General features: G+C 41.3%; 1 protein-coding gene across 12 annotated transcripts in view; it reads left to right on the top strand.

Annotated features, from left to right (window-relative positions):
* Positions 1-12,045, top strand: part of LOC108901506 (LIM and calponin homology domains-containing protein 1) — a 151,057-nt gene that overhangs the window by 135,951 nt on the left and 3,061 nt on the right. For 8 of the 12 annotated variants that reach the window (XM_051072547.1, XM_051072546.1, XM_051072554.1 and 5 more), the window contains 14 exons: positions 1,693-2,004; positions 2,521-2,626; positions 2,812-2,915; positions 3,011-3,116; positions 3,699-3,773; positions 5,075-5,103; positions 5,906-6,019; positions 8,240-8,332; positions 8,519-8,683; positions 8,800-8,894; positions 9,200-9,358; positions 10,125-10,220; positions 11,105-11,213; positions 11,923-12,025. In XM_051072547.1, the coding sequence (XP_050928504.1) occupies positions 1,693-2,004; positions 2,521-2,626; positions 2,812-2,915; positions 3,011-3,116; positions 3,699-3,773; positions 5,075-5,103; positions 5,906-6,019; positions 8,240-8,332; positions 8,519-8,683; positions 8,800-8,894; positions 9,200-9,358; positions 10,125-10,220; positions 11,105-11,213; positions 11,923-12,025 (1,666 nt within the window). The remainder of the gene's footprint in view (positions 1-1,692; positions 2,005-2,520; positions 2,627-2,811; positions 2,916-3,010; positions 3,117-3,698; positions 3,774-5,074; positions 5,104-5,905; positions 6,020-8,239; positions 8,333-8,518; positions 8,684-8,799; positions 8,895-9,199; positions 9,359-10,124; positions 10,221-11,104; positions 11,214-11,922; positions 12,026-12,045) is intronic. The other 4 variants (XM_051072550.1, XM_051072549.1, XM_051072551.1 and 1 more) reach the window with 4 other exon arrangements.

The raw sequence follows: 12,045 nt of genomic DNA, 5'->3' as shown, positions 1-12,045 counted from the left end.
TTAAAATGCCTTAAAATTATCTGATTGTCCAGCAGTGTTTCTCTGTTCAGAGTCCCGCCATGGTGATGATAAACTTCTAAACTAAATAAGATGACTGAGCTTTGATTAGTGTAACCACAACAGTTCTGTGGCAGGCATGATTGGGGTCTTGACCACTTTGCATGTGGTTACTTCCCAGTGTTGGCTGCCCTCCTCGCAGGCTTGTGGGTAAATTCCCCTCCAGCTCTCTTGGCATTTACATTAGAATGCCACAGAACTGCCATGGTGATGAGCCGACTGGTTTCTAGGAAAATGCAAGACTTCCCCTCCCAGAAGAAGCATGTAATGTTTCAATTTAGCTCAAAGTACTCTCAACAGGATCCATTTCCTTTTCTTCTGGAAAAACTTCCAAATGGAAATATTCAAAATGAGATCTTAGGTTTTGGTGTGGCGGAGAGGGAGGGGCTGGTTATTATCAGACCAAATGGAGCAGAGCGCTTTTCTGGAATGTCTTGTCAGGAGTCTGAGTGGAGCCCGACTTTGAATGGAGCCCTCTGTTCCCTATTGACTTAAGAAGTTGACAAGTAGGGCCCTCTCAATGTGAAGTGGGCTCCCAGCAGACAAAGAGGGCCCACACAAGCTGCTAGGGTAAGGGATGAGAAGGTGGAGGTGGAGGGGGGCAGAGTGAGAGCCTGCATTCACCCAACACCACCACTGTGTCTTAAGTTACCGCTCACTAGGAGCTCCTCACACATACATTAGTGCCTCTTTGTCACAGAGGCCAGCATGGCGTTGTGAGCTAGATGAATCGCTAATAACAAACAGAGATGAGAGGCTGGTAATGACCACAAATGAGAACACTGGGATTTTAGTTGTGTAGTTGTTTGTTTTTATATTTTTATTTTTTCATAAAATTAACTAAAAAATTAGTGACATTATACATAACAAGTATTGCTGTTATAAAAAAAAATGTAACTCGTCCATTTAAACAGAAGTTTAAGCAGTAGACTCAAGTTCAAAGGAGCAGAATCTTTAACTGGTTGTGCTTAAATTGATCATAACAAACATATCATTCACACATGACTGTAAGTCTTATGTTTATTTATCTTTGCTCAGCTCTGTTGTCATGTTTTTGCTGTATGTTCACATGTATCTCCCTGTACCTTGTCATAGATACTTAGTACTGTGTTAAACTACATTAAGAGCCATTAAGAGTACAGTAAGAGCCAAATTCCTTATATGCACAAACGTACTCCGCTAGTAAAACTGATTCTGATGTCATTTACACATTATTAAGCAACTGCAATTTCCTATTTTGATATTGCGTGCATTCAATAGTTTTTTGCTTATTTATAGATACAGATATGTTGCCTGCATGCTAGACTAAATACTGTTTCATTCCCCTTTGCACAAATGTACTGGATCCCAGTTATAAAGAATCTAGAATCTAATATATCATAAATAAGTCAACGTAGGCACTGATATATTGAAAAAGTTGGATACATTCATGGTTTAAGTCATAGCCCAATGGCAAGTAATTGTTTAGAATCAGAATCCTTTATTAATCTCCTGTGGGAAATTGTTGCATTGCAGTGTTCCATTTCACAGTACACACAGTAGACTTATGTTAATTAACTTAATTATTAATGCAGTCTCTTAAACTATACAAGGAACAAATAAAACCAATATTATACCTGTCCTTGTCTGATCTAGGCGGATGGTTTGCTTCGAGTCAATGGCAACATAGGAAGCGACAATGTTCCCACCACACCTGAGAGTCAAGGAAGGGAATCTCCTCCTCAATTCCAGGCCTCCCCTTCCAAAACCAGCAACAGCACTGTAGATGCTGCCTCCTCAGCAGCATCACCCATACACAGTCCACACGCCTCCCCGGGAGGAGGAAGCCCCGTTTCAACAAAGGACAAGGAGGTACAAGGTGGCACTGAAGCAGCTTCTGAGGACGTCCGAGGAGAGAAAGTCACCGATAATTCAACACCACCTAGTCGGCCCACCTCACTACCTACGGTCAGGATGAGTAGCAACTATTGTTGTTCGAAACCTTAAAATTAAGCAGTGTGTTATTGTATATTTAGTATAGCAATTAATTTGTTTACAAGAAAGATCCTAAAATGAATCTCCTGTCTGCTGTCATTTTCTCAATGCACAGTAGATGGCACCCTCCTTTACTCAACCAATCCACCCAGAAAGGTTACTTTTCTGACAATTTACAGCCAGACTGAGCATTTGTATTTAGGTTGTAGCTCTAAATAAATAGCCAGAGGGTGATTTGTTGGACACAGTGTGGATTCTGTAGCACAAAATGTGTAATATTTGCAGCGTCCTATGTCAAAGAGACCACTTACTGCTTTCCTTTCTACATCTGTAGAGACTGGTTGGAACAAAGCCATTGGAACAAATGCTTTCTTGTACTGTATAATCTTTCAAGGCTTTTGACAAGTTTATCTTAGACTGGAATGTAAGTTTTCAGACATAATATTATGCACCAATAATTAAATCTGAAACAATTTATGTCCCATATAGGAACTGCAGAAACCAGAAGACAGCTTTGAGAAGACTAGAGGCCAGACAGCAGCTGTTCAAGAGGAAAAAGAGTCAAATGTTGAAGCTCAACCAACACCACCTACAGGTCTGAACAACATGCTGACACCTTGTGGATATTCATATACATGTTATTGTAGGTCATGGACACTTGTAAGTTGACTTAGAACTTTTGGAAAACATAAGAAAATGTTAAAGGACAGTGTCTTTACTTTCTGCTTATCATTTTATTTTAACGGTAGTGATAACGTTGTGTTGTTTGTGTGTTTACAGAAGCCAAACAAGAACAAGCAAAGTCTGAACCAACCAGTCAAAACATCTCCAGCCTTGTCCAGTCGGGGGTCAGCGTGCAGCAAAGTCAGCCAGTAACTTTACAGGTGGAGCTGCCAACAGAACTAATAATAACTTCAGTCACCAAACATGTCCAGAGGGAAAATGCCATCCTACATATAATTTTTAAATATCCCTGCAGGCAAGTGTTCCCAGTTCCAACGAGTTGTCACAGAGAAGAGAGGATATGCCAAGCTTAGCTGCACCAGGATCATCTGGATATCACCCACCACGGGAAACAACAGCAGGTCCGTGAACTACTCACATCCAAGTACCAAAGCTAGCTGCTTCTTTTCCATACATCTCCTTGTTTTCTGAGTTTGATTAGCATACCCCCCACCCCCCAGCCCTTTTGCCTTTCAGCCTGGCACTCTGTTCACTTCTGTTTTGCTGTTGTATGGCTTGATGTTAGAATCAGAGTCAAAGGGGCTGTCGATAATTTGTGACCACTTTTAGCCTATTTTTACAACCTACAAAAAGCCTTGCTTTACTTTTTATGCCTCCTTAAGTGAAATGGCACTTTCACAGAAAGGAGACAGGTGCGCAAACTAATAAGGACCCTTTTTTATGTTTTCTGAGATTTTAGGCCTCATGATAGGATTGTCTTGAAATTTTAGTTGGGACTGGTATCCACTTGGAGTTCATTTAGCTCATAGTATCACTGGAGCATTACTGGGAAATCCCTCCCCAATTTGACCTCTAATTTTCTGAATGTCCATTCCAACTCCTGATTTTGACATCTGTCTATCCCTCATCATTTCCTTCCCTCCCTCCCCTCCTTCCTTCTTCCCTCTCTTCCTTCCACCCACATAATTTTTATTTCGCTTTAGAGTTTGCAAACAGTGTCAGGTCTCCGCTGGCAACCAGCAACCCTAAGTTACGTTGGGAGTTCTTCATTCCACCAGGTAAACCCTTTCATTCATCGGTGGAGCTCGTGTGCCCCCCCACCCCCCGGTGCTGAATGCACAGTGTGTCCCTGCCATTTCTGCTAGACCTAGACAACAGCACGTCAGTCCTTCCCCCTTGTTTTTAACTCATTTCCAGAGTATTGTGGATTATCAGTGATGTTCTCTCTCTCCATTTTAAGTGTGTTTTGAAGTTTCTCATTTGTGCTAAAATTATGCACAGTGAAACAAGTGCTGAGTTGTTTCAGGTGTAATTCATCAGTGTATTTTGGCAGCCAACTTCATTTTGATTCATATCGACATCATCATGTTGATTAGGATGAATTGTTGTTCAGTCCTTTCTAAAAAAAAAAAAAATCCAGTCACATATTTAGTTGAGTTTAGTGTTTTATCTGCACTCATTTACAACAGCATAAGACCAGATAATAGAAAGACAGATGTGACAGGAGAAGATAAGCCACAGGCTATTGAAAACATAGGAAAAATATATTGAACTAATAATATCAAAATATAAAAAGAGCACACAAAATGACCAGAAGCCTTAACCAAATCAGCAAATGGTCATGTAAAAAGCAAAAACAAAAAGAAAACATATATGAAATTAAAGATCTGTACACCAGATATGTGAGGGAACACTAGCCATGTTTGTTTTTATTAAAAGAAAGATGAAGATGGTCAGCCTGATTTTAGGTTGATGTTCAACCAGTGTGGTTTTATTAGAAGATTGAATTTGAAGATCTTTCTAAAGGGCAATCAGAGTGAAAGTGGCTAAAATATGTACATGTATTGTGTATTAATGCAGATATATGATGAAAATGTATGAAAGAATTCCTCAACAAGGAGACACCTGTGACAGTTAATGAAAATGGATGACCTGTTTTCTATCCTCATCAACTGTTTGATAGCCCCAGCATAATGCTTCATATTTCTAGCTTTTCCACCAAAAGCTGCAAAAGTTGTCTTGAAATAGGTCAACCTCAACATCCTGATTACTGTTTATGTTTCAGTTTATAGCAGAATACATCAAAGTATAAAAACAAGAAAGACCAAAGAATGAGAAAAGACAGTGATTGATGAATTCCAAGTGTAGTTTGTTGCTCTTGGTGGACTGGTTTTCTCTCTCCTGGTCTGCTCTGTCTCTTTTTCTTTCATCTACATCTTTCCTCCTCAGGTTCTCAAACCACCACTCGGCACATTCTCATTTCCCTTAATATTTGGGTTAGTTTGATCGCCTGTATTCAAAATGTCTGTTTTAATTGTGTTTTAACTTTAAGTGTTTCTCTCTCGCACTTACTCTACAGAGGGGGCAGAAAAGGACCGCCGTGGAAATGTGAGTAAAATCATTTGACTGAAAAGCCCTTTAAACTGCTTCTCATCTGGCTTATCACCTCCTGCTGCCTTACAGTGGTTACCAGTTGTTTAGTTTAACTGAAAAAGTAACAAAAGATAAACAAATTACAAAATTCTACAGGTAAGATTTGAAATAAATCCAGGGAGCTCATAAAGAGTCTCTCTTAAACAGAAACTTTTGCATGCATCACTTGCAGTAGTAGTGTTCAGTGCCAAAACTTTGACTTTTGAAACATCCTGTCATGTCTCACAACCCAAAATGCAAAATGCCAACATTATTTTCTGAGATTAGGTATTAGTTTTGGCTCAGACTGCGAACTCAATGTGTCAAGGCTCAACTACTGTACATATCACAGGACACACAGAGCTGTTGATGTAGCATGCCAGATGAGGATGCTGTAGACGATGGCCGAGACTGCTTTCGTTTTCATTTGAGCTCATCTCTCTCTTTCTCTGTCTTCTCTCTCCTTAGTAGGAGTCCTTTGGCTAGCATTGGAGTAGTGCTGTTGTGGTAGACCAACTATTTCTGTCTCCTCCCTTCCCTTCTTCTTTTCCTGTGGTGGATGTGTGTGTGTGTGTATGTATGTATGTCGGGGGCCATATCAATCTATCACTGGCTTCATGGTTGGGTGAGAGCGTGTGTTTATGTGTGAATGGTTTGTGGAGTGGGTGTGAATGTGCGCATGATTATTTGTGTGTTGTGTGTGTTTTTGTGCATGTTGATGTGTGTGTGGGTTTGTGTGTGTGTGTTTCTTTGTGTGTGTATGTTGGGGGTCTATCAGGTGTCAGTCCCGGTGTTGCCCCAGGCCAGGCGGGGTGACCGCTGGTCTTGGGACCCGGATGAGGAGCGAAAGCGTCAGGAAAGGTGGCAGCAAGAGCAGGAGCGCATGCTGCAGGTACACAGTATACCTCAAAGGGTAGAAGCATGGCGCATGAGTCTGCAAAGTTAGGAGTTCAATTCCTTATGGAGCTCAGTGGGTAGAGCAAGGCAGGATTAGATGCAGCACTGCTGACCAACAAGTCCAGCTATGCAGTTTGGCAGTCAACACATAAAGCTTTATTAGCCTATTTGCCTGGTAAATTCAGGTATCATATGACTATTTGCTATTCAGCATTCAGCAGCTGCGTGAGGCTCTGACAGCATAGATGTGTCATGTACCTTTGTGTTAAGATAAAGAGCTTTGTGTAGTGCAGCAGTGGATAATCATTTAGCTTGAATAAAGCACAGAGAGATACCTGGATAGAACAGAGGCTTTCTTGGCTTCTGTTATAAACTATAATTAAAATGCTGGTCTCTTAATTGGCCTTAAATTTACAGTGCATCTCAGTGGATGTGGCAAGTCACTAGAACAGCCCACATTATTGTATTTGGGTCAAAGATACTAGATTAAAGTAATTTGCGTTTGTTGTATCCATGGCAGGCAGGGATAACTGATGACTTCTTAACAAAACTACACATAATCCAAGCATATTTATTTAGTTTTTAGTTTTAAAAAAATGTCTAGACTCCTGGCTTCAAACAGGGCTAAGTTTCCTTGACAAGTCAATGTGTCTTTTAAACATCAAGGTTACATCCTAAATGTTGTTTTAACAGCATTTCTGTGACTGTATTTCAGCTGAAAGCATGTCCTAATTATATATTGACATATAGTCAGTGAAATGTTGTTTAAAAGGTTATATTTTACCTAAGTGTACATAATCCCTTCACTTTTCAAACAAATCTAGCCCATGTGGTGTTTCTCTGTCTTCTAAATTGCAATTCACCAAAGCCATGCTGTCAGATATTTAACTGATGACCAAACTTTGAAAACGAATTCGAGCTGTGCACTGACACTGACTTGCTCAGCTTACATTCAGACAGAGTAACCACATTTCATCGCTACTTGCAAGGCTTGCCACCATATTTGTTTTATATGAAGCATATCTTCCTCTAAAGGCACATCCCAGCTACTCCTGTGCACACTTTGACCACTAGAGGGCAATTTTGTGCAGTGGAAGAACCTCTAGTTTGGTCTTTATCCCTCGTCTCCATCTCATGCACATACTGTACACTAAAAGGACTTTGTCCAAGGTTGCTGCTGTTGCTGCTGCCCAAATCACCCTCTCTCTCCTCAGCCAGTACGAGGTGCATCTCAAGTCCACATATTTCTAAACAGTTAATGGATTAACTTGTATCCATGATACACTATACGTCATCTACAGTATCATCTTGATAAATAAATCTAGAAAACAACAGTGATAAGAACAGATATCTCGTCTTCCCAGTTGTTGCAGGACAGTTTGAGATGAGATGCGCCGATATGGATGAATGTCTGGTGCATCAATGTGCTTGTTACCTCCCTGGTTGACTCTGTGTTGTCTCTATGCTTCGACCTTGGTCTGTCATCTGTCTTGCCTAAGCTGCTTTCACTTTAAATCTTTGATCTTTAATTTGATCTTCTTTTGAGGGTTCCCACACAACTCTAAAAAGAGTAAAAAAAGTTTCATAAGGTTTTTGCTTTTGAAAAATTATCGTAAGTGTGTGTCATCTTTTTTGTGATGATGTTACTTTTACAATGGTGTACATCTAGTAACAAGCTAAAAGAAATTGAAGGATGTGTAGCAACTGTTGAAATGAATATTGTGTAGGAACCCTGTGCTCAACAGGCTCTGCATGCTCTGCTTTTTGCCTTTTGTCTGCACTGCCTGCTTCTGGTCTCTTTTGTTTGCTTTTATTCCCTAACAAGCAAATCAGATCTGAGTGTTTAGCCAGAACGGAGAAACAGCGAACTATCTTTACGTGTCTCCAAGTCAAGGCTTTTATTCAGAGTACACACTAAGAGCATCCATCATGGAAATCTGATATAGTTTACCCAGTACTACAGCCAGGACTTACAGGTCTCAGTCGCTTCTTGGATTAAATTAAGCAAGATGCACCAGGAGAGAATTTTATCATCGACTGAGAGAGAAAAAGACTGAGGCCTTTTGAACAGCCTCTCAAAAGCCGCTTTTGATGCCAGATTTATCTGCGCGTCGTCTCTGTTTTCCTGCCAAAACATCCACCTGCAGACAGTTTAGTCTTTCCTCCTCGTTGAGGCTCTGTGCTGTATGTCGTGTGTCTGTTGCCATGGTAACAGGAGAAGTACCGGCGTGAGCAGGAGAAGCTGAAGGAGGAGTGGGAGAAAGCACAGAGGGAGGTGGCAGAGGAGGAGAGGAAGTACCACGAGGAGGTGTGTGTGTGTGTGTTTATGCCTGGGGCCACATGATGCACCTGTGATGTGTTTTGTTTTCAGTAAAACTTGGAATATCTGAAAACAGAGTAATGTTGGATGACTGCACCAATTAAATGTATAATGTGTCTGAGTTGTGTATTTTTAAAACTACTGATTACTTGCCCAACTCTCCCATGACAACAGGAGCGTAGGATACTGGAGGAGACTGTGACGCCTCTCACTCCCCGCTCCTCAGCCCTGCCCTCCCCCAGCCGAGGGGAGCTCTCCTCCACCTCTGAGCCCCAGGACACCATCGTCCGTTCGCTGGCTGACTGGGAACGCAAACAGGAACTTCTGGAGAGGCAGTCGGTGAATAACTGATTGATTATGGGTAGTTGTTTGGGGGTAAAGACTAATTAAACTCTCATGAGTGGACACACTGGCCATTGAACTAACTTCTCCCTGTTTCTGATTGGATGGCGCAGAGGGGGAGCACAGAGAACATGGAGGGGAAACGGAGAGAAAATGACCGGACCAGTGACATCAGCACTGCTGACGACAGCATGAAAACAGGCAGAAGGTTGGCGAACAGTGACTCAAAGCAGTAAATGTTGCATTTTAGCAGAGACCCTATGATCCACAGTGCCCTAGAATGAGACTGAAGTCACAGTATTGTTAGCTAAAACACTGATTTTTATTTGGTCCTAGTTATGAGAAGTTTATTACCAGTCTGATGAGAAGTGAATTAAGTGCATGGAAGGTGGAAACTTCAGAGGTTGAAGGAACCCACAGACAAGTTCTCAGCTGTTTTCAAATGTGATGTGATACATGTGATGTGTTTTTTGACAGCTGACAAATGATATGTTCTCACTCTGTGATCCTCAGCTTAGGCAGCCAGAGCACCAGTCAGCCAGAAACACTCGGTCACAGTCTGCAGAACGGCCAAAAACCTCCTCCGATGCCAGCAAAATCTTCAACTCCAATGAAAAAACAAGATCATACGGCAGACAGCAATAGGCCCAGCCGGCCTGCCGGGGACAGGAGGTGTGTGAATGTGTGTGTGTGTGTGAGAGAGAGAGATGACAGTTGATCAGTCCAAGTACGACCACAATCATGGTTGATAGTTGAAGATGATCTTTTTAAGCCAGAGTTCAGAGATCCGTTTGTGTCCCTCTTACATAAGGGGGAGAGATAAGAGCTTCCTGTGGTCATACAGAGGAGGGTGCCATTTACTTTTAAATTGCAAAGACAGAGATACAGCAGTATTTTTTACTTTATTATGCATTTGTTGTGTGTTAAGACGTAACTTGTCCTGACATAAATTCTATATGCAAGAGGCTGTTTCATCACGTGCATAAGATTTTTTACTATTTTTGCTGTATATATTGTTTTGTTTCCTCATGTCTATTTTGTTTTTATCTTTTTTGCCATCTTAAATTTTTTCCCAGGTGTAAGTTTGAATGTCAGATGCCTAGAATAGCAACAATTATGTTTCTGGGTTAGAAAGGGTGTTTTCATAGGCACCTTCAGTTCATTTTTTGGCCAGCAGGTGGCATCTTGTACCTGTTATTTTCCCTCATAGTCCACTATACAGTATCAAGTGATAGTACTGCATGACAACATAAATGTGTTTTAAACATTGTCATTAGAATCACATACCATAGGAACACTACATATTAAACAATATAGTCTGGCTGAGTAGATATGTCAGTTACCCCGGCTTGGATTGGTTCACGTCTGACTCCAGCGGCCAATAGTGTTGCTGTATCTGTGAGCCATCATCACGTTGCATGTTGCTGTCCATTTCCAGGAGTGGTCCCATTGATAATAACATGAGCCGCAGCTCATCAAAGCCCCCCGCAGCATGTCCACCAACTCCAGACACACTGCCTCCAGCACCCAACAGGTACTGCATCACAAACAGCCCACATGGAGGGAGGGAGGGAGCAGGGCGGTGAGGGGGGGCAGTTCATTTCTGCATTGTCATTTTCTGCTTTGCTTCCTACATTTCTCCACCCATCTCATAACATGAACTGCTGCCTCCAACCTGCCTGGAATTTCAATACAATAAAACAAATGTGGAGTCAAACAGAAGGAGAAGGTTATTTGTAGTTTTTGTTCATTTTAGAGGGAACATATTCATAAACATTGCTGCAAATGTGCCACAGATATCCAGGTGTCAGGAAAAACTATGGCTCCTCTACACTCCAAGATCAGTTGTCATAATACAATTAAAAGCATGACTGAACACACGATGACGTCAACTGTACAGAGCAAGCACATCACCCCTGATGATACTACTGAACAAGGACCCTAAGCAATTGAGATACAAACAAAAACAGCAAGGACATGGAGTGACAAGCCTTGTAGACGAAATGGCAGAAGGAGCCACCTGAAATATTGTCAGCAAGGGTGTGGAATACACATCCCCACCTCACTTTTTTCCTGTAAAATAAATGTAAAGCATCTATTTTTGTTCACTGTAGTCCACAGCAAGGACAGTGGAAATGTAGATGGCGTTATCTAAAGTTGCGATCAGCATCAGTTGTTGTTTATTTGTTTTTTAGGAGATATTTTGGATAATAAGACAGTTTTCTGTAGCGGTCAGCATTTTCCTCTTGTCTTTCTTAAGTTTCCAGTATGACAAAACAATTACTCTTAGTTTCTTTTTTATATTCACTGTCAACTATGTTCACTGTCAACATAGTTTAGCTAGCCTAACAGGAAGAGGCCAGTACTTACGATCCCTTCAAATATCGAAGGTTTGCTATATCTCTCCCTCCTCTGTAGGTCTGTCAGTGGGAAGAAGCTGTGCTCCAGCTGTGGGCAGCCATTGGGAAAAGGGGCAGCAATGATCATAGAGACCCTGAGCCTCTACTTCCATATTCACTGCTTTAAGGTGGGTGATAAAGAGAGTGCTCAGTTTCCTTAAGTGCTTCTTTTCATCAAAGATTTGGTCTTGTTCTGTATTTTATCAAATTTTTTCTTCGTTCAGTTATCTGTTAGAGGTATGAATGCTGCCTGACAAGTCATGTATAAATGTATACATTTGATTAAAGGACGAATCTTGTGATATTTTTTTGTTCTTTTGACTGTCAACATATATATAAAAAGACGAAAATCAACGATAAAGTATTGTCTGTGCATTCAAAGACTTATTCGTCAGTGCCATAGAGCTCCATTGTTGTCCAGAAACTATTAAACACACATCAGTGATCCACATTGTCGCACAGGGTGACATGCTCCCACATACACCAACCTGCTGCTGAAAATATTCACCAGAGCATTAAATATGTATTCATCCGCAGCTGAAAATAGTCCTCAACAGATGCATTATTTACTTCTGTTTAAGGAACGTTTGTTTAACACTACAGTGCCCAGCTGTTTAGGAAAACACTGAACCTCTTTTAAAAATGAAACTGAATACTTTTGGTTTTAAAGGTTTACCTTTTCAATAGAAACCAATGGGCCTGTGGCAGAGTGCTACAGACAGGGTTGGGAAACTTACTGAGAGAAGCAGTAACACATTTAAGATTTAAGATTCACCTGTTATAAACACTAATTAATTAATCATTAATTTCAAAATGCCTTCCTCTCTCTCTCTTCAGTGTGGGGTGTGTAAGGGACAGTTAGGCGACACGACCACAGGGACGGACGTCCGAATTAGAAACGGCCTCCTCAACTGCCACCAGTGCTACATCCGCTCCCGCTGTAAGTACCCCCACCCCCCT

This window comes from Lates calcarifer, linkage group LG8 (assembly GCF_001640805.2).
Source record: "Lates calcarifer isolate ASB-BC8 linkage group LG8, TLL_Latcal_v3, whole genome shotgun sequence".
Classification (NCBI taxonomy): Eukaryota; Metazoa; Chordata; class Actinopteri; family Centropomidae; genus Lates; species Lates calcarifer.
This window is presented reverse-complemented; position numbering and strand designations above follow the sequence as displayed.